The 21,698-nt window shown below is 38.4% G+C and overlaps 1 protein-coding gene across 2 annotated transcripts in view; it reads left to right on the top strand.

The window, feature by feature from the left end:
- Nucleotides 1-10,661, top strand: part of BCAT1 (branched chain amino acid transaminase 1) — a 66,625-nt gene extending 55,964 nt beyond the window's left edge. For both annotated transcript variants that reach the window (XM_040565780.1, XM_040565785.1), the window contains exon 11: nt 3,106-10,661. In XM_040565780.1, coding sequence (XP_040421714.1) covers nt 3,106-3,147 — 42 coding nt within the window. In that variant the 3' untranslated portion in view covers nt 3,148-10,661. The remainder of the gene's footprint in view (nt 1-3,105) is intronic.
- Nucleotides 10,662-21,698: the final 11,037 nt, after the last annotated feature.

The following is a 21,698-nucleotide window of genomic DNA, read 5'->3' as shown; positions in this document are numbered from 1 at the left end:
CAACTATGCATACAGAGTTGAATGTACTTAGCATGTGTTCGTTAGTTTCAGGCCAACAGTAAATCCATCACTCCTGGAATCTGCTGGATTGTTACATACACATATACTTCTGTGTTTTCTTCCTTCTTTAAAAAAGCCAGGGGAGTTTGAATGCTTTATCATTAGGAACATGGTTTTAAAGATACTCATGGCTGCCTTCTCTTTAAGAGTCACTCAGCATTTATTGGTTATGTTTCTGCACGTTCCTACCTGTGGAAGTATGAGCTTACGTCCAAGTGGACAACAGAGTGTCATAGAGAAAATGATGCTGTAACACACAAAATTGAATAAATAATATTCATGAATGTCAAGACATTTTTCAGGCTCTTTCACAGAGTTCTTATATATATTCTACCAGAAGGGAAAAAGAAGAAAAGATCTCTTTGCAGCATCACTGGACTAGCATTATTATCGTTTGAGCAGTCTGAGACTGTTACTCCAGCGAATGTGCAGGTTCTGAAGAATAAAATGCAATGGAAATTACAGACAGACATAGCTTCAGTCTCTGTGCCATTGTGTTGTCTGAATTAAGGCAACGTATCTATTTCATGCTGGACAATGGACATTTGTGAGATAGTGATAGCTGTCAGTACCAACAGTGTCCTGGGTTTGAACCTATGACCAAGAGGTGCAGGGATCCATATCCAATATCATTATACCGACTCCTTTGAGTACAAAACATCCTTGTTTAATGTTTTCAGATTATCTTGATTATTGTGTTTTCAAGTCTGTTTTCATGCTGCTCATTGTTCTTTTGCAAGTCTTGCGTGTTCAACAGGATTTCTCTGGATTTGAACAGCTGTTCAGTGGGAACTAGAGCTAGAGTGACAAATTAGAAACTCATGGGCAGAACTGATTTAATTTCTCACACCAATTGAGAGAGACAGTAGTAGTACTGCAATATACATTTCCCTTCCTGTCACTGAGTGGAAATCATGATTACTTAAGGCCAATAAAGATTTTAGATAAATAATTTACAATGTATACAGTAATGGTGTACTTATGAATGGATTAGTCATAGAAGACTGTCTTCTGTAATTGCTTGAGTTAGGAGATACAGACATGAGATTCTTTTGTTTGGAAACATACTCACTGAAATACCAGTCAAATATTTTTGTGGTTTTGCATTCCATACTTCGAGAATAAACAAGCTTTTGCTGTACTCTCTAAAGTGTAGATCAGGATGCAACTTGGAATAGGTGAATAGAAAGTAAAATGTATTGTTTATACTGCATGAGATAAAATACGTTTAAACACTGAAGTCAAAGACAGCAGTGAACAGAGATTTAGTCAAAAAGCACATATTTCTCAAACTCACACAATTTATATGGGTAGACCAGTGGAAGACAGCTAGGGAAGGATAATGGATGTGTTTGTTTTTACAGAGCAGGACCTGTGGGAGAAAAAGAAGGATGGGATTGCCTAGCCTAAGGTCACAATGTTCTCGACAGAGGCAGAAAAGGAAACTAAATCTGCTTTTATTTCCAAAATGAAAACGTCTTGACTGTGGTCAGAATCTTCATTCTCTCTTTAATTCTGGAAGTAGGTTTGAACCATAGTCAAATGGCAACTCAGACCAGACCTTGCAATTTCTGAAATCAGCATCAGAGCATTATGATACTACCTAGAGCCATCAAGACTTCCAAGTAATCTCCTGTCTTTTTCCTGCTTTCTGATTTGTGAGTGGTGGGGGAGTCATCTTTTCTCTGAGAAACAGTGACGTGAAGGTCAAAGACTTTTTTTTTCTCTTCCATTTCCCCCATCCACAACAAAATTGCCTCACATCGGGGTAATTCAGTACTTTGTGGTTAAACTAATGATACATCTGTTTTTTCTTGGTTACAGTTCACAAGGCAACCACACTGACATCTGGGAATGTAAATTGGAGATCCTTTCAATGAGTAATTCTTTCCAAGGTCCTGTGCAGCACCATAGCAGTGTTTAGTCAACTACATTACAAACTGCAGAACAGACACACCAAAATTAATAATGAAAAGAAAAAGTAGATATACACGCAGAGCTCATTTAGAGGCTTTACTTACCAGAGTAAAGAGTAAAATGCAAGCAAACTGAATGTTATTTCCTTGTGCATCTAGAATTGTGTTCTGGCGTATCCTTATCTGGAGATGTTCTCTCTTCCCTGTGTTAGTGTGTCTTTATCTCATTTCCTGCTGATAGAGAAGCTGGATTTGGAGGAACTTTCTTTTACCCTCTCTTGGAGAGAATAGCAAGTGATCTTTTCAGCATATATAAAGCCTCCAAAAACAGTACTTTATTCCTTGCTAAAAAGTGTTTTCAAGCTCACTGAATATGGTACTGTAAGGGGAAGGGCTCTCAAGCTACATCCACCACTAGTCTGTCCACCTCTGCTTTACTTACATATGAACCATATGTGCATTTTTGCAGCTCTCTGGAGTGTTGTTTACAGGACTGGTGACAAAGAGCATTAGAACGCAGAGCCAATTTAGCAACCAAAAGTGCTGCCTTGGGACTGTGTGCTCCCCTGGAAGGGAAAACAGACCCATGTAGTAGGTCACTTTCATTTCTGCCTGGTGATCCTACTGGTTCATGTATGGGAAGACACCTTGTTTTATTTGGGTTGCAATTCTCTCTAACTGCATTCTGTGGTATTTGTGATTGGTTTTATTTCACGTTCAGTCAGAATGTTGCAATAAAATGACACCTTGAAACTAGAAAAAAAACGTGTGTGTTTACTGGAGCTCGAGCAGGGGCACACTTAGGAATAAGTTAGTGATCCGACCTCAGGGAATAACAATATCAAATTGATGGAAAGCTTTAGCGAGGCAGGACTATTCTGTATCATCTCTAATTGAGGATCAGAATCACCCCTTTATAGTTTACTCATTGAAGGACGCGTAAATCTGCAAGCTACTTTTAGGCTTTGCTCAAATCAAAGACAGAAGGCATATAAGAAATAATGTAAGCTACTATCAGGGTGCTGGATATGAATCCTTCTGAGGATAGATCTAAGAAGAAGTTATCATCATTACTGTGCACTTTTACTTTTAACTTTTATTCTTAAACTCCATTTTTGCTTTTTTTCAGTATGGAAGAGAAGACAGCGATTGGGCTGTGCTGGTGTCATGAAGGTGAAAGAATTCAGACCCTCCAGACAGAACAACCACAAACAATGACAACTTCTGTAGCTGCCTGTGTGTAGCATAGTTTCTTTATCACTTTACTTCCCAGGATGATTGTTTCCACAATCCAGCAAATGTGAACACAATCATTTTGTTTTCTACTGTAAGCCTTTTAGTAGAAGTCTGTCTTCTTGGTAGAGGTGCTAAATGTTAGGAACAGAACTTTCCTAATGGTTTCTTAGTGCCTCCTTGTGTCTTATGTACAGTCTAAAAATTTGTAAAATGCTCTTCAACTGCTCTTCAGTTTGTTTTGTTTGTTTTAACTGCCATCACCAGCAGAGCAAGTTGTATAACACAGACATCGCCTGTTAGTTGACCGCAGGGTTCTATTGACATTATTCTGCCTTTTGCTCTGTGTTCAAGAAACAGTTAAGTTTAGCCATATGCTCTTTCCTTTTGTAACCCGCTTGTATGGGAGATTTCTGAGTTTACATAGTCCCACAGATTCCTTCATCCATATTCTTTCAAATAACAGCTCTGTCCTTTAGGCCCACACACTGAGTGGATCTAGCATGCAAAATGCTCCCTGATAGACTGCTGCTTTTCCCTCCACGTGGGGATAAGCAGTGGCTGCCTGGGCAGGACATACCTCACTAATAGCTGAATACATCCTCCTGTACATGATGTTCAGGACTGAGCTAGACCATGCTGAAACAAGAATCACTCTTTGTTTGGCCTAACAGAGAGCTGCTGATGCAGTGTCGCCTTCTGGTGAATGTCTAGAAAATAACATTAAACAAAACAGTGGCTGTGAAAGTTGAACCGCTCTTCATTTGTACAAAGTGAAAGCAACCAAAGCAACCTTTGGAACGAGGATGAATTAAAAGGAATTTCCTTCAACATCTAGTCACATGATTTAGATCAGGAAAATATTTTCTCATCCTTCACTGCTCACTGTGAAACGTACCCAGCCTCCATTAATTACACGTGCATCTTAACTGGGTCTTCCTGTTTAAGGAGCAAGCTATGTTGTCAGCAGAAAATACCTAGCCCAAGACAGAAAGAGATTTAATGCAAACCCTGGTTTTGTTCTGATGAAGCATATTCTTCATATTCCGCTATTCTCTTACATGCTGTCTTGATATTATCTGGAAACATTATAAAGTATATATCCCATAGTTAGAGAAACAACATCTGTTTACTAAGAAATATCCTGTAATATTTATTAGCTTTGTCTTTTTGCACACTGACTTGTCAAATGGCTTTAAGATATCTCTAGCCAAAGAGGATGATCATATTCTGTATCAATGTTCCGAAGTGCTACTTCAGTATAAAACTGGTGGATCTTTATTGACACTAATGGAGTTCAGTAAGAAGAAACATTTATTTCCATAGTTTGCAGTAGAGATGCCACCAGTATTAAGGGAAATATTTAGCACTTTATTGTATGGTGTTTTTTTTAATTTTATTTTTTTAAGAAGACGACCCAACAACATCTCTCCCATGCTTTATAAGTTTTTTGTAGTTACTGGCATCTGTTAACATAGTTCAAAAAGGCAAAGTAGAATTTCTAATGGACCATCCATGCCTTACACAACTGCTGAAAAGTAGCATTATGGCTTTCCTGTTCGTTTTTGGTCAGATTTTAAAGACATACCCCTACTTAGCCATCTTTTTTTTGCTCCCTCAAATCATGACTTTTACTGTCTTTCACTGTGGTCCAATCTGATCTTTTAATGAAGAACAGTTGAAGGTTTTCTCTGACAATGTAACTATTGTTAAAATATTAGACAGTTTTGTCTTTAGAATACAACTGCAAGCACAAAAATTTGTTTCACTTACAGTAGCAATAGTACTGTGTGTCTGCTTTTCCAACCATTTGAATTGGTATAGTGTGCTGGTCTTTGTTCAGTATCTTACTACGTGTTATAAGCTGCTGGTATTCTTTCATTTTTCTTTAAGAAGGTGGGTAGAAAAATTAACAAGAGGAATATGTCAAGATGCAATGTGGGGTAGAGAGTTTTATCCAATGAGGCAAGTATCATAACTAAAGAGTGCCTTTAACTAAAATGTGGTATGTAGCTTTGTAAAAGTCATGTAATGAGCAACCACACATGGCTTCCTGTTACTGAACTGTGTAAATTTGTCCCCTTATGTTCATCTTAGATTTAGCAGCTAAAGAAAAAGTGGAAGTATCTAACTTCAGATATATGGAAAAGTGGTTGAACGATCCATTAGCATCTCAGAATCTTGATAGAGTTGGTGGGTATCTCGTATCAAAAGTCCCCATGAAGGTATGAGAGTACCAGCATTAATCTATTCACTAGTTGGAATGAATAAGGACCAGTTTGAATAATTATTTTACTGTGGTCTAGAAGCTGAAAGTTGTGTAAAACTCTTCTTAAATTGGATGCAAGTAATTTAATGTGAGGAAACCAAGTAGTTTCATTTATCGTGGTTTGCACTGTTGCCTATACCAAATAGAGAAACACCTCTCCTTCTATTGTACGTATTCAGTCGATGGAGACTTCAAAATTAAAAGGGTTGAAGCTGGAATGACCCACAGAAATGCATAAACTTTTCTAGCAGAGAAGAATGAAAATGTAGTGTGTGTATGGTCAACTGTTGTCTTTAACGTCTTGGTTACATGTTTTACTCTAGCTGTGGCTGTTTCTCACATGAAACTCAACATTGTGGTTGTTTGTAAATCCAGGTAGATAGATTCTAGATTTTAACATTTAAAACCTAAATAAAGGGAGCTATTTGGTCAGCATCATACAGGAAATTCTTCTGATCTTGCGTGATGTGCTACCCTGTATTCCACCGCTGTTTTTTATCCTGTTAACCAAAGGAAAGAAATAATATGGGTAAATAATTGTGTTTGGTATTGTGTTCTCCCCTTTTTTTTTTTGCCTGTAAAATTTCTTTGAGGGAATTGTGGTATTTCCTGAGCTACTAATAGATTGTAAAAGAACATCTGCACATCTCTTTTCCATGTGCCCTATTTGTTTAATTGCAACAGATTTACATAGAAAGAGTATGGTACGTCATAACTAGGCAATTATCCATTCTTCATTACTTAGTTATGGTTCTGTTAATTGATCATTTAAGACATAAGATAGTCTAACATTAGGAGAATTTGAGACTGTTCAAAAAAGATCAACAAATTAATATTGTTGTGTGATATTTGCATAATTGTCTGCAATTATTTAACGTCTAATTGGGTTGATCAAATGAGATTCAGACTTTCACATGTTTGTGCTTTACAAACACTGGTACTTTAAAATGATAATGATGAACTCTAATTTTTGTATGTTCTTTCTTCTCCCTTTCATTCTTTTGATTATTATTTTCAGTATTGAGCATGTCCTTAATTTTCAGTTTGGTGAGTATGATTCAAGTTTCAGGAAAGAAGTCCTTCAAATGAGTGATCGTTTCATGAAATTGGTATTTCATACAGACTGTTCTGATGCCAAGAGTTGTGGCATCAGCAACTGGTGTTACTTAAATAGATTATTAACTGTAATGAGGGCAAATTCACTGAGGATTTATAGTGACAAACTTGAGTAAGAATGCTAATAAAGGTCTCTGCTTAGAGTAGATAATCTTTTCAGTCTGTAGCAGAGCAAAGCAAATGTGATTTTTCTGGGATGTAGAAAGGAAATCTGACAAGACAAAACCCAAGGTAGTGAGACATCTCTGCCCTAGCCTTTACTTACACCTGTTCAGCTCTCTCAAGCCAAAAAGCGATTGTCTTCCACTCTTCTTTCTAGGTAAACTCTTGTTTAGAGCTTACCTCATTCAACAGAGAGATATTATTGGTATTCTCCTGCACACTTTATATTCTTATTTTTCCTCAGGAATGAACAACATTAGTTTGGAAGAATTTGGATATTTGAAAGAGTGATTTGTAATGTGAGTTTTTTGAAATGTCTGTGTACTACATGGACTTTGATGGAGGTAGACCGAGAAACAGCTGGGAGTGGTTCCATAGCCACCTGTTTAGAGGGGAAACCCTCTTGAATTCAGTGGCCTCTCCAAAACAATCTACCTAATCTCAGCAGATTGCTTAGTGTGATCTGTCTGTTGATAGTGCCTTGCTACAAAGTAGAATACAAAGATGATAGCTCAGCCTGTTAGACTATGGCACATTTTTCTCTCTGCATGGGATACATCCTTCCAATGGTAAATTTTAATATCCTAGTGGCAGGTTTGTATACTGAGAGGTGGGAAGGTGTAAACAACGGCTGAGCATGGCCTGCGGTAGGCCATTCTTTTGTATTTCTCTCCCTGCAAACAGATTTGCAAACGCTTTGCCTCTGCCTCTCCTGTCATGATGTCCTTTGGTCTCAAAACCAAAAGTGGCCCTTTAAGCAAATTTTGCATTGGTTTGCATTGCAGCAGTAGTGATAGTTTATTTAAAAAAAAAAAAAAAAAAGTTTTCTTCATCTTGCAGGTGTTCAGGGATCAGAATTGCATTTTTCCACCTGAGCATGTAATGCCTGAACAGACTGACCCTAGACAAGTATTCTAATCTATTTTTAAGTGCAGAGTAGTAGTAATACCAATCCTACTGCTTTTGACTCTAATCCAAAGTTTTGGGAAAAAAAAAAAAAAGCTTATTTTATTACAGATCAAATAAGCTTTCCAGAAAGCTTTTTAAGCAGCAGACAAAGATACCTAGTACAGTACAATACTTCCACTCTGAAGCAATCCTTGAAATTATCTTGATTATGCAGAAGTAAAAGGTTATCTGACTGAGAAATATATTTAAGTTTTGCTATGTGAACCCATAAACAAGTAAAATACGTAGTTCAGAACATATAGTAACATGCAGAAATTTCATGAAAAGAAAGTTCACCTCCTCCTCTCAAACAGTGCTATCTTCTTTAAAAGTGATGCTTGGAGGAAGCATTGTACCTCTCAATGTAGAATCATTAGACTGCAGCTCTTCTAGAGGTACACTTTGCCACATAGCACTGAGACAGACATCTGAATGAATCTTGGCTACAAGTTTTCTGAATTGCAGTCTTTAGATTTTGGAAGTGTCAGAGCTGTGTTTTACTGTGTTTTGTCGCTATCCTAAAGATTTGGAAAAATAATAATAATCTCTTTGCATAATAGCAAAAGAGATTACTGATATTGTATTGGTGGAAAACCATGCAGTTGCACTCCTGCCTATTCCTTGCTTTAAGCCCGATGGTTAGTGGGAATTTCAGGATATTTTCCCTGACCACGTAAAATCTGAGTGCTGTCTGTAGCACAACTGGCGAATATAAACAACTATCTCCATAAACAAAACTTAACTTCTTCCTTACTCTCAATGATAAAGTACATTGGGACCTAGCGTGTGTGCAATACTGAATTAGAATAGTCAAGCTTTAGATATTAAATGAAATTTTGGAATTAGTAGCTCAGATGGAAATAAATATTACTGATTGCACCAGCAAGGTTTACCACACCCAACTTTTCTAAAAATGCTGGTGTTTAAACTCATTAGTAGTAATAGCATGGCTAGACACTTGTGCCTGTCTTTGAACATGAATTTACCCTGAGCTTGCTTATCGTAAAACTTAAATTATTGTCTTAATTTGCCACAGTTCTGAATTCTCACTCCATGCGTTAAAAAATAGAATATTAAATTTAATGTGCACAGGAGGATCTTAGGGAGGAATAAAGAGGTTGATAAAGCATTTTGAAAGTCTTTAAAATATCTGGTGAATGTAGTTAAGGCAGAAAAAGAGAAGACAACTTTGTGGAGAAAAATAGCTATAGCATACCAAATGATTTTCTAATGCTTTGGAGTCCATCATATTACGTTTCATCCTCCTGTCCAGGATCATTTTTGTTATTGACCAAAGAGGCATGCAGGGAAAAGTAGGTCAAATATGCTTAGTGCTTTTTTTTATTTTTATTTTTTTAACCAAGCAAGGGTTAGGAAAGTTTCTAAGAGCTGGTTCTCTTGATATTGCTAACTCTTTAGGACTTGATTTTCTCATGTTTTTAGCAGTCATTTAAGTGTGAGATGGAAGAGCTCAGAAGTTATCTTAGGCAGTACTATCATGCAGGAACAAATTGATTTTCACTTTATGATCACGTTCTTCAAGATATGAACATGGTGTCTTTTAAATTTTGCATCTTTTTATAAAAACAATGCCTATCATTTTAGAACTTGATACAGTGTCACTGAGCAGTTATCTTAAACTATTACATCCTGGTAGATTAAGAGAAGAATGCAAGCATTCTTATTCCTTATGTAATCACCTTCCTGTATACCAAATCCCCTCTTTATTACGATTTGGTCTCTGCTAGAATTGTGACCTCTTCAGGTGAAATAACAGGTATTTTCTCTACTGTGTCCTGCAAGTGCACCCTGGGCTTTTTGATAAGTACTAAGAGCTGGCAGCAAATATCAGAGCAAAAAGCAAAGTCAAAAGTCTTCTGTCTCCAGAACAGGTATGCTAGGTATGAGAGTAAAATTGCCCATCTCCTTACTTCAGTCAAGAGTTCAGAAGATCATTAACATTCTCATTCAGTCCAAAATAGTGACAACCCAGGTATACCAAATGTCTAGTAGCATGGTAGATTGCTATTTATGAATGCTCCTATTTGATTGCTTAAATGCCTACACCTGTGCCTACATTCTTCATAATTTTAGCCCTAGTAGCTGAGTTAAAACCTGCAACACATTTATATACGTCATGAAAATGTAAAATAATAGATAAAAATGAATAGTAGTGATCCAGACCATCTAAAATTGAGAAACTTTTCTACATGTCAGTGGCCTATTTTGTTCCCATAAATTCTATTCATTTTCTAATGGCCCAGTAGCTGACCAGAACTGCAAGTAGGAGACCAATATATCATTAATTCTACCCAATAGTCAAGAATGTTGACAAAGAGTGAATCTATTCCCTCCATCTCCTGGGACAATGGTTTGGAATCTAACCTGGCCACTACAGTAAAGATTGACAGAAGATTCTTTGCCATGGTGGAGACAAGTAGGAGTTTTATCTAAAGCTATTTGCAAACAATTTCTGTCAGACCAGTAAATTTGGAAAGACAGATATCCCAATCTACCTGACCTTCAAGGCATTTAGAAGGCTGCAGTAGTAGTTCTTGGAATTGTAGCAGTGGGAAATCAGCAACTTAAGAGCGAGAAGTAAACACCTCTGAAGGGTCTCCGTTGTCTTAAATGTTAAAGTTAACAGGGTATTTTACAGGGATCTGAGCATATAAAAACAGTAAAGGACAGATGTGTGGAAAAAAAATACTGGATCAACTAAAGGAAACTCTACCTCATTCTTCTCTAAACGCTTTGTAGAAGCACAATTAAACGCTCCTAATGGCATTGTTACGTACAGACCATCTGGCATGAAAGAAACACTTTATATTTGTATGTCTATAAATCCTGTAATAACTGTATTTTGCTGGCGGTAGAAACAGTCTATACTATTTGCAGTTTTCCTCATCAAATCTGTAATTATGCAATGTTTCTGTCTCCAATAAAGGAATTTAATGGGTACCTGTTTTTGGCATGTTATGAAATCATCACTGTCAAGTACAGCTAACTAAGCATAATTACCCCATAGATGGGAGCTGTTATGAATTATTTTCTTGAAGATTGGCTTGAAAGAAAGAAGAACTACTGAACGAAGTGTGGCATTTAAGAACAGCTGAATACGATGCAAGTGGTGAGAGATAAGCTACATCATTGGTCAAAATGCAGAGCCTATATTCTGCCTTCTGGCTTCCACCGAAGTCCACGGGTATGGCACTCGTAACAAAGGGAAGAATGAGGCCTTACCCATGGCAGGCATGCATCTGCCCTGCCAAGCCTGGAGGCTGAGATGGTTGTTTCACTACAGTAAAATGCTGGGCAAATCAAGTAGCAAAACTACCTACCCGCTAGCCATGTTGTCATGAAACAGCTTATAATATGTCAGGACCATGTAGCAGTGATTGAACACAGCCCCCAGTTCTAAGGGGTTTGGGGTGATGAACTCAAGGGAGAGAAGCCAGAAAACAACGTTATACTTTGTGCACTTATTTCACAGTGCACTTTTGAGTAGTCATTACTCTAAAGCATGTCAACCAGTGGGAAGCCCTTTGAAGATGGAAAGCACTGGAAAGTGAGTGTCATTAAAATCTTGACATTTGCCATGTGTAGTAGCTATATTTACAAAAATACTTGACGTATTCCCCTTTTTCATGGCAGGGAATACTGTGATTAAAGGTAGTACAGATCCATGCTGTGGTAAAGTACACAACAGGGTAAATTTTCCATCTGGTTGGCTCTCAGTGAGTTCAGAGAAGGCTGGCAGGGGTACAGGACACTTTAAAGAAGTTGTAGACAGGTAAGTATTAAGAGTTGTTAATTGCTGCTGGTGAAACAAACCTAACATGTCAGAATCCAACTCTATTCCTGTGTTTTTGACCTCTCCGCTTTCATCCTAAGGGAACCTTTTGCAACTGTAAGCTTGAGCTTTAGTAAGTTTTCAAAACTCATTTATCCCAAGTAGTTATAATTTGAGGACTCATCCTGCAAGGGACTGAGTGGGCTGCAAACATGGACAGACCTGTGCCTTTAAGTAAAACTTGGAAGACCCCTTTTTTTCCCCTCCCTTTTGAAACATCCAAGTAACTAGCAATAGTTTCATTTAATAAAGCACTTGTAGCAATACCACCACCAACACTGTGTGCTTGGGATGGAGTGTATCTATTCCAAGGACTATGATCTGTGGGATACAGAGTCTTGTAAAGCTGATGTGACAAAAATAGTCTTTAAAATATTACAAGAGGAGGATGAAGCAGAAGCAAAAATACTGCATTCTGTACATACAGAACAGGACAAAAGAAACCAGGCTAGAGATTCCAATAATGTAAGAAACAGGTCATTTTTAAGAATCCCAAAATTCATTGATTTATCGTTTTTTTTTTTTTCTCCTTCCTTTTGCTCAGTGTTCTGTCATTGTGTCATCACTATGGTGATTTTGATGAGATTATGTGATTTCAGAACAACTTTAGACAACTTTTGTTTTATGATTTAAATTTTTATATCTTGCTCATGGAACAATTGTTTTCAAAGTTTCAACATTGGTTAATTTACACTCAGTAATATATAGGCATTTACTCTTTACTATGATGTAAAGTATAAGCCAACTTGTTTGTTTGTTTGTTAGATGGAGTTGAAGAGAATTCCTACAAAATTCCTAGAAAAATATCCTAACTAAACTCTGTTTGTGGGATAAATACCTGACTTTAAAGGATAAACAGAAAAACAAATGTTTTAAATGGGTCAGTCCTAACTACAGACTGTGTAAAATACATCCACCCTTTAATTTTAGACACTTTATATATCAAAGGGACTTAATAATGAAATATTTTAAATTATATTCTGATAGAGTGAGATAACAATTACATGTCTAAAGCACATATGCATATTCATGGTCTACAGAAAAATGTCTTTAGAACAAAAGACTGATCAGGTTGATACTGATTTGATAACACCAATGATACAGGCATTTTGTAAATGCTTGGCACACAGGTCTTTCATCTTCTGTACACAGAAGATATTTGATGATCCTTCTAGGTCTGCCAGAAGACAGGTGTAGGTAGAGCCCTGGTCTAGATGGTGACTGTGCAGCTGTAGCTGCATAGCAGTATGGAAGCATGTGCTTTTGCAGGAATGTACATGTGAGGGAGGTGACTTTAAACCTGTCCTGGTTAGATATACAAAGTAAATACATACCAGGAGGCTGCCACTACCAGAGACACTATCACCTATACAAGAGGTAGGGCTGTACTGACTCCCATTTTTAAAAGGGATGAAATTCATCCGGTGTTGCGCACTTAAGAAGAAAACAAAGACTGTGACTCACTTGCCTTTTAGTGAAATGTACATAAACCAACACCAAGCAAAGCCAGAGGGAACATCTTTCTATTCATCTGGTACTGCCTCACACCCTAAGTGAGGTGACTTTCATGTTCTGAGCTGCTAATGAAGAGAATGGCTTTGCTCTTCCCATTTCCTGCTGCTTGATCCCCACTCTTCCCTTGTGGCAGTAATGGCACTAAAATAGTCTAAGAGAGACCAGATCACTATTTGACCACAGAAAGGAAGACGTACACAGAGCCCATGTGTGGGAAGAGTAGGATTGCCCTTTTAGTGGTAGCAGTTTTTAAGGGACTAAGCCTGTTAAGAAGTCATATCCATATGAAATGTTAGGATTTCCGTATCTCCCAGATGCAAGCCACTTTTTTTATGGCTCTTAAATTTATATGCACCAGACCTTGCTTAAGTCATTAATGAATTCTGTGTTCATGTTTTTTCTTCCTTTAGCTCATGCAATCCTTGTGCCTGAGCAAAGACTGTAATGTTTGATTTACTGTGAGGTCTCAGGTTAGAAAAGAAACAAAAGTCTGAAAAATTTTGTATCTTCATCATAAAGGTATGGCTGAAAACTGATTAAAATAAAGATAGTGAAAAATACTTAAATCTTTTTAGTAAATCTCAGTGCCTGAAAATTTGAAGTAAGAAAAATGCCACAGCTCAGACTACAGCACAGCTACTGCTCCAGTATCTTTTACCTCTTGGGATGGGTCACTGACCACCCCATTGCTTTGGATCCCACCAGCTAAGACTAATTTTTCTCCCAAGTGCTTGTAAACTTAACATCACTGCCTTTGTCTGCCGCAAACTATGTCCTTACATCATGCAAAGAACAGAAAACCTGAGTGGTTTATCAGCTGCTTGTATTCCTTTCAGGAAAATGACATCTCTCAATTATCATCCAGTAAGCATCACCCATAGCACGTGCTTCCTTTGCCATTCCCTTGCAAGGTGGAATATTTTTATGGCTCCTGAGGAAAAACTGTTGTGCTTGAGCTAAATTCATGGTTAGAAATCCTTCCTAATCCCAGCAGCCAATCAGGTTTTTTTACAGAGGGTTCTCCCTCCAAAAGGGGCAATGTCAGTTGAGGAGAGACCCTGTCTGTCCTGATCTTGTTGTATCAAAATACTTACTTAGTTATCAGGTGGTGGCAATCTTCCATTATACAAGATTGCAAAGTCATTATGGGTATTGTGTAGGTGAGAGAAGAGTTACTTATCTATGGTAAATTGCTTTACTGAGATAAATTACATTTTCTCTTGCTCTGTTTTGGTATCTTCATCTACCCGTGGTGATAGTGTTGGGCTGGGAAGTACTAATAGCTGCTATCAGGTGAGTCATTAATCTGAAGATCTTCAGATTTATCGTGGCTGTGCCAAGGGCATTTCAGGTCACACAGTTTGTTGCCTGTGTGTGTGTTAGGGTAGAAAGCAGAGAAACATAGTATTGTCTGTTGTTTTCTGAAGGAGCAATCAAATTTTGGGGAATGTAAGGTTTATTTACGTGGCACATTCAAGGATTCCTGCATGAGGAACCTAACTTTTTGTAGTTTGGTCCCATTATATTCCTGATATATGAGTTTATTTTCTAACAAATATACAAGGTAAAGAGATAGTATTACCTAACTCATTGCCTGTTTTTCACTGTCGTGGAAAGAATCTGGTGAGACCCTAAATGCTGTCTACTTTCACCCTTGTGCAATATGACCTCCAAAGAGGCAAAGCATAATTTTATTTTATTTTTACTTCAGAGACCAGACTACAGTGTATCAGCCTAGGCAGTTTTATTTAACAGTATATGCATGAAAGCCTTGCAACTGCTACTGGCATTATGCATATTAAGCATAACCAATCAGTAGATTTCTTTTAGGTTAGATGGGTGCTCTGTCTTTGAAAGATCAGTGCTGCTGTGTTTCTACCTTACAACTCCTTACCTCTGCTAAGGGGAAACTTAGGAGCTTGGTTGCACCTCTTATAGCTGCTTAACTCTCAGAGTCCATTGGAAGGATTCCCTTTGTTAGTCTACATGCTGCTACATGCAAATGAGAACTTATTCCATATTTCATTTCACATTCCAACAAAAAAAAAAAATAAAAAAGAAGAACATTTGTACTCTTTCCCCATTTTTTCATATGTGTAATACTGGAAAGCTTTCTTAATACTAGGACAACATCAAATCATCAGCTAAGACAGATGTCAATACGGCCAAAGTTCAAGAAAAGCTTTATGGAAATTCCCAAAATTTTACAGGATAGGAACATATTTAAACACAAACTTTGTTTTCTGAGCATGCATAGATCTCTGCCAGAACTTGCAGCCTCTTTGTGGTAACTTCTTCCTGGAAAGAGAGAGTAACATGAGCAAGGCTTTATTATCTGTTACTATGATTTAAGCAACAGGAGGAAGAGCCAGCAATGTCTGACCCAGTGAGACTATCATCAAGTCATCTATGAAGGTCCGGGCAGAATTCCTCTGCTGTAGAGATGTTTAACCTGCTTTAACTGTTGTTGTTGCTTTCTCTCTGATAAAACAAATGCTGTCAGGAAAAATAATTTTGTAATTTTTAGTTTGTGTAAAGCTCGTAGCCAGAAAAATGTACAGTTTTCATTAAAAAAAAGAAAAGTATTTTTTCAGGGAAAAAGGAAAATTATGACTCACAGATCATCAGTAATCAACTGAGTATATTTTAACAATTACTGTTTCATTCAGTCTTAAGATTATAAGTTTGAGATCTTTCATGGGAAAACTGAAAATCAAACTGCAATTATAGTAAATTGCTAAAACCTTGTTGGCTTTTAACGATCTATTTTTAAAAGATACTGCTTCTCTCAGTTTCCTCTACAGTGCATAATATAAGTTTATCAGATAAGTGATTTTCATTAGGGGAAAATTATAAGCAATCTGAAAAGGAAGAGAAGATTAGCAGTTAGCCTTCATCAGTTACTTTCAGTGCCTTTGAGCAAAGCAGGTAACTCTCCTAGCTCCTATTTTCCAGCTGTAAAATGGGGTAATAGTTCTCAGCAAGCTGAGAGACTCCTGTGAGGATAAATGCAGAAGAACAAGCTGCATGATCAATGAGCAATGGAGGGCCATATGTAACCGAAGACAGATTCCACCATGGCTGCCTTCTCCACATTAATTTGTAATAGCATGCTTACTCTTTCAATTAAACCTCACAATCACATTTCTGCCAAGCTTAGTGTTGCTTCCAGTTTCAGTGAAACTTCACAAGTTGGAACATTGCCTACAGCTGACAGTGACATTTAAATGCAAGAAAACCAAGCTTATTCATGGCCAAACCTTGTATAATGCCAAGCCTTGTCAGTCTATGGTACAGATCTGGTTTAAACAAATAAACATCTAGTTCATTTTCACTAACCTTGGAAGAGTTTGCATCACCTAAATGCTCTGCTCTGGATCCAAGGGGTTATGGGTGTTCAAAAGTGAAGTATTTATACCAACAAGAGGCATCTAGGCACGGTGCTATGTTTTTGCAAAAGGGTGCTTGGTCACTTGAAATGTAAGCCCTTTTCTGTTTTTCATGTAGACCAAATATAACTTGGACCTCAGAGGAGGTGGGCAGGTTGTGAAAGGAAGGTCTTTCTGTGCCTACTTGTTCAGTGGCCATTTTTTTTTTTGCATATATAGTTTTCTTAATAGAGGACCAGCCGTTCTGCAAGCATAAAGTTATTTTATGTTATTAACCAGGATAGAGTAAAAGAATCCACACAGTTGAGACTTGAAACATTTACTCTGTTTATTTTTGTGATCTTCACCCAAGCCCACAGAACTAGGAAACCCCACAGCCATCTTGGGGGGGGGGGGGGGGGGAGGAAGAACACATTGCTATTGCTTAGGAGAGAAAAGATGGACTTAAGTTGCAGTTCAGTGACTTACCCAAGACCTTTCTGCTACAGAATTGCCTGTCTGCATGTGCAGTTCATAGCTGCAAGAGCCCTTTGGTGCTTGTGTGTTAGTAAAGAATCGAGCATCGTGGACTGTTGCCTGGCCAGGGCAGGATGCGGTCAGGCTGGCTCTGCTTTCTGTACCTGCAGGAGAGTCCCCTTCACAAGGAGGCTATTCTGTAGCTGCCTTCTGGCACCACGTTTATTTAGTTGACCAGATAGTCTTTGGGTGTACAAGATGAGGTAAGATGGCTGAGACATAGAAAGTAATACCCATGCTTGGCCTCTTCCTTTCTGCCCACAAGTGAACTATTTTTGCTATTTGAACTCACTCTGTAGTGTTGTTTTTTTGTTGTTGTTGTTTTGTTTTTTTTTAAAAAAAGTGAAGCACCTATTACTAAAAAGACTCTTCCATGGCCTCCACTGCACAAGTAAGGGCTGACATCTGCCCTGGAACCCCAACAGTCAGTATCTATTATGTTCATGTCTGTAGCTTGTTCCTGCTTTGGCTCTTCCAGGTTAACCTGATTTTCAAATGCCTGAACTGCAGGAACATTCATTCCCTGATAAAACACAGAGCTCCCAACTTCTCTTCATTTAGCTTTACGCCTAAAACCTGTCTTATCTCCAACAATCAGGCTGTGACCCCTCTGATTTCCACTGGTGGAATAACTCTTTATCACAATTCTAACTTTCCAGGCAAATTATTATTTTAACTTAAGATGTATGGCTGGATTTTTCTTCCTCCCTGAAGAAAGATGTCCATCGAGAGAGATGTGCAGCTTCTTGCTCCCCTGGAAACAGTAGAAGATGCAAGAAGTGGTATTGATTTTCATGCTAAAAAGAAAAAAGGAAAAAAAATTAAAAAGCCCTGCATGTTTTCTGTTCGCAATAGCTTCATCTGAGTAAACACAACACTGTGAAAGAGAACAGTAAAGCCTCTGTGAGGTAGCAGTGGGTTTTTAGACATGCTATACATACTCAACCTCCAAGCTGGCTTACAACATGTCTGATGTACTGTGCTCTTATGTCTATGTTTAGGTGCCTTTTATCAGTGCAGACATACAGCTGCAGCTCTACCGTGAAGCTTCATTTTTTGCTTATATAGTAAGACCATACCTGGCCACAACCCCACACAGGAAAAGCTATACCAGGAAAACCACATTTTTGCTAGAACAACGGAGTCATTTGGGGCTTTGGTTGGCACAACTCTGCTGGGGAAATCACAATTCTCCATGCTCCTAGTTGGCATTGCTGTTAGCAGAAGTTTGGAACAGAGTCATAGTTTCACAGGACTCTCATAGTTCAAGAAGGACAGATTGCCTTTGAACTTACTGATCCCAGGAGACTTAGGTCTTTGGTGTTTTTCTTTACAGTCCTGGGAGCTTGTGTGAGTTAGAACAGTCTTTTGCAGAGCTTTTGTAATGTGCTGTGATTTGTTTTAAACAAGAATACCCCTTCTTCACCCGTAGCTGCTTCTACCACACTATTTATAGGAGCAGATTTGTGTATTGTCTTCTCCAGGAGATAATCTGTAACAATTTTTACTCTAACCCATAACCTTTTTTTTTTTTTTTAAATGGCGAAGTTTGCCATTGGATTGGGAAATTAGATCTTGTTCCAGTTACCTTTGTGGCTTTAAGTCTTGTGCAGGAAAAAATATCTCAACCCTACAGACAAAATAACATTCCCCCTTTACCCTGTCAGCCAGCACCCTGCCTCAAAAAAAAAGAAAGTGAAAACAAATATAGAGAACAGAAGTAGAATGTGTATTTAAACATGAAACCATCTATATCCATCCTGCCAACAAACACAACAGTATTAGTCCCTTTTATACTTATTTTAAAACTTTAGGACTATGTTTCTTCCAAATCAAACAAAAACTGAAAGAAAATCCCTCTTATGCTGAAACAATGTACAAAAGAGAACATTTGGGAGAACCTACTGGAGAATGGATTGCAATCATCATTATTCAATTACTTAGAATAGAATAGTTCAGTTGGAAAGGACTTCCAAAGATCATCAAGACCAACTGCCTGACCTCTTCAGGGCTAACCAAAAGTTAAAGAGATTCCTGTTTCCTTACAAGTTTATAGAGTCTTGCATCACATTCTCTACTTTTTCATTAATATGCCCCAGATCATAACCAGTAGCATTTGTATTCGGAGTAATTTTTAATTTTTTGGTGTTTGAATTTCAGCCTGCCATTCACCTGTCAGTCTTTATTATGGTCTCTTTATTTACATTCTCCTGGTGAGAGGATGTCCTTGGCATACACAGGACAATGTTATGCTCCTAAACTCTCCATGCTTGTTGCCTAGAGAGGTGAGGGAATGGCCATGTGGCCACATTGGGCTACAGTATATTAAGCTGAGGTAATCGCAGTCTTAGGTAGAACATGCCTGGATTTGGGTTACTTGATTCTCATTTTGATTTCATGTTCACCCTTCAGATTCTTTGTGAGGAAGAACAGCTTCTGACAGAAGAAGTTTTCATTCATTTACAAAAACCAGGAAGTCATTAGCATGCTGACTGCACGATATGCTGGCTTTCAAGGATCAGTAGTCTTGCCTAACGCAAAATCACGAGTCAGGTCTTACAACCTTTTGATACAACCTTAAAAACCCAAGTATCATTTGCAAAATAAACTAAATATTTGTATCCCTCTTTCTTGGCTTCCATGTTTTTAAACTGCATGATGTGCATATTCCACCTTTTTCTCCCCATCAGATGTGATAAAAATTATGTTTAAAGACAAATCTTTCTTGTCTACAGCAAGTGGAGCTTTTTTAAAAAGTACTAGGTATTGTGGAGCTTGCAATAAAACATAGGCAGCTGTTTACTCTCTAATGGGTATTTTTTTCTAACAATGTTAAGAGGTCCCTACTTCATGGCTGCAGATATTTTGAAGTAGTGTTGCTCCAGCAATTTGTCATCCCTTACCTCACCATTTCTCAGGAATCTTTGCTGCCATATCTATTGGAGTCATCGCAGAGTCAGACAACATAATTCCAGTCTTTGCAGGTTATCTATAGCAGCACCCTGGTTTAGTGTTTTCAAATGTCTACCCATCCATCCCACTGACTTGAATTGTCATTACTGTGAAAAGTCTTTACTTTTTTTTTTTGTGTGTGTGTGAAAAATATTGCAGTATGACTAGTTGATTACAGTGAGAAACAGAGATTAACAGCATTGTAACTTTGTGCTAACATGTCATGCAGCTAACACACATCAATTCAGATGTATTTGAATGTTATGGGGCTGTGCAAAGACCCAGTCTCTGCTCTTTCTGTGCAAATCAGCACACCCTACTCTCTAGACCTTGTTTCTCAATAGGGTTTTTCAGGATTCTCGTCTTATTGGGGATATGCATTTGTAAATCACACACAAGTAAAAGTCCCAAAATCTTTGACAAGAATATAACCTTCAGCTTCATTGACTCTTCAGAAGCATTGTCCTCTCCCCACCAGCCAGCAATGCTGACCACTTTGTCTCTGTCCCAGGTGTTTGGGGTGTGCCTTGGCTGCAGCTGAGCTCAGGGGACTACTCACTTCTTTCTCTTCATTTGCCAAGGGTTTGGGCCTACAAACTGTGCAGAGTCTGGGCTTACTTTTTGTCTGTGGTAGATGTACAGTGCAAAGGATTGTTACCAAAGTACAAGTGGGATAATAGGGTAAGAACAAAATGAATGTCATAGTATTCCAGGATGAGCTTTAATTAAGAAATTTTAGAAATCTTTCAAGAAAGCTGGTTCTCCCAGTAGTTCCAGATTGAATAAATTTGCTAGGGTCATACTCCAGACCTATAGATGTCTTCTCTGGGAAATTGCAAGGCTTTACTCGTTAGCTGAAAGCAGAAGAGCTCCTTGTAGACACAGGGATGCTCCAGCTGGATTGCTCAAATCCTACAGCCAAGGCTACTGTCAGGAAAGGGCCTGTCTCACTTTCTTACCAAACCAGTGTTTTATTAGTTAGCAATAGATGGCGCTAAATTTCCACCTGTCCAACACTGTCAGCCAGAAAACGTATTTGAAGTAATTAGGCCTGCAAGATAACACTTAAAAGGGTTACTGCTGAAGTTGATGAAAGTGTGTGGGCATAGAGAGGCAGAAACGCCAAGATGCTTCACCAGCTGGAGAAGTCTTAGGTGAGATAGTCTGGCTGCCAGAACAGGCTGCCAAGATAGTCAAAGAGAAGGAGCCAGGAACTAGAAAATGATTTGCAAATTCTTGAGAACAGCTATTGCGATCCTCGTGCTGGCGGGGTCAAGTAATGCCTGTCATTATCAGAGATTGAGGATCCCAGGCCAGGCATGTTAATCCCACTAGAGATTCTCAGTCTAGTTGGTGGTTTGTCACAAACTCCCCTTGTTCTGGGATTAACCACAGCACAGGGGACACATCCAAGCTGTGCCAGTTGGAGCAAGGCTGTGCTGGCAGGACAAGAGGGAAGGGCTTCAGAAACCTTCCTACAGGCCTGCTGGCTCATCACCCCGTGGCTCTTGGTGCTTACAGGTGTGCGGGAGAGGGTATAATTGTATCTTGCATGAAGCAGAAAGAAGGAAGAGGTTTCCCTTACTGAATTTTGTGCTCCTTTTCTGGTGGTAGCAGGGAACACCTCCACAGTGCGGGTCTCAGTGCTTGCAGTTTTCATTGCTTTGTTTTTTCATTTGTGTGGTAGTTCAGCATCCTGGATGGGACAGGTACACGTGAGGAAAAAGACAGATTATTGCAATAGCAATTTACTCTCATGCGTCATGCTC

Source organism: Cygnus olor, chromosome 1 (genome assembly GCF_009769625.2).
Source record: "Cygnus olor isolate bCygOlo1 chromosome 1, bCygOlo1.pri.v2, whole genome shotgun sequence".
In the NCBI taxonomy this organism is placed as follows: domain Eukaryota; kingdom Metazoa; phylum Chordata; class Aves; order Anseriformes; family Anatidae; genus Cygnus; species Cygnus olor.
This window is presented reverse-complemented; position numbering and strand designations above follow the sequence as displayed.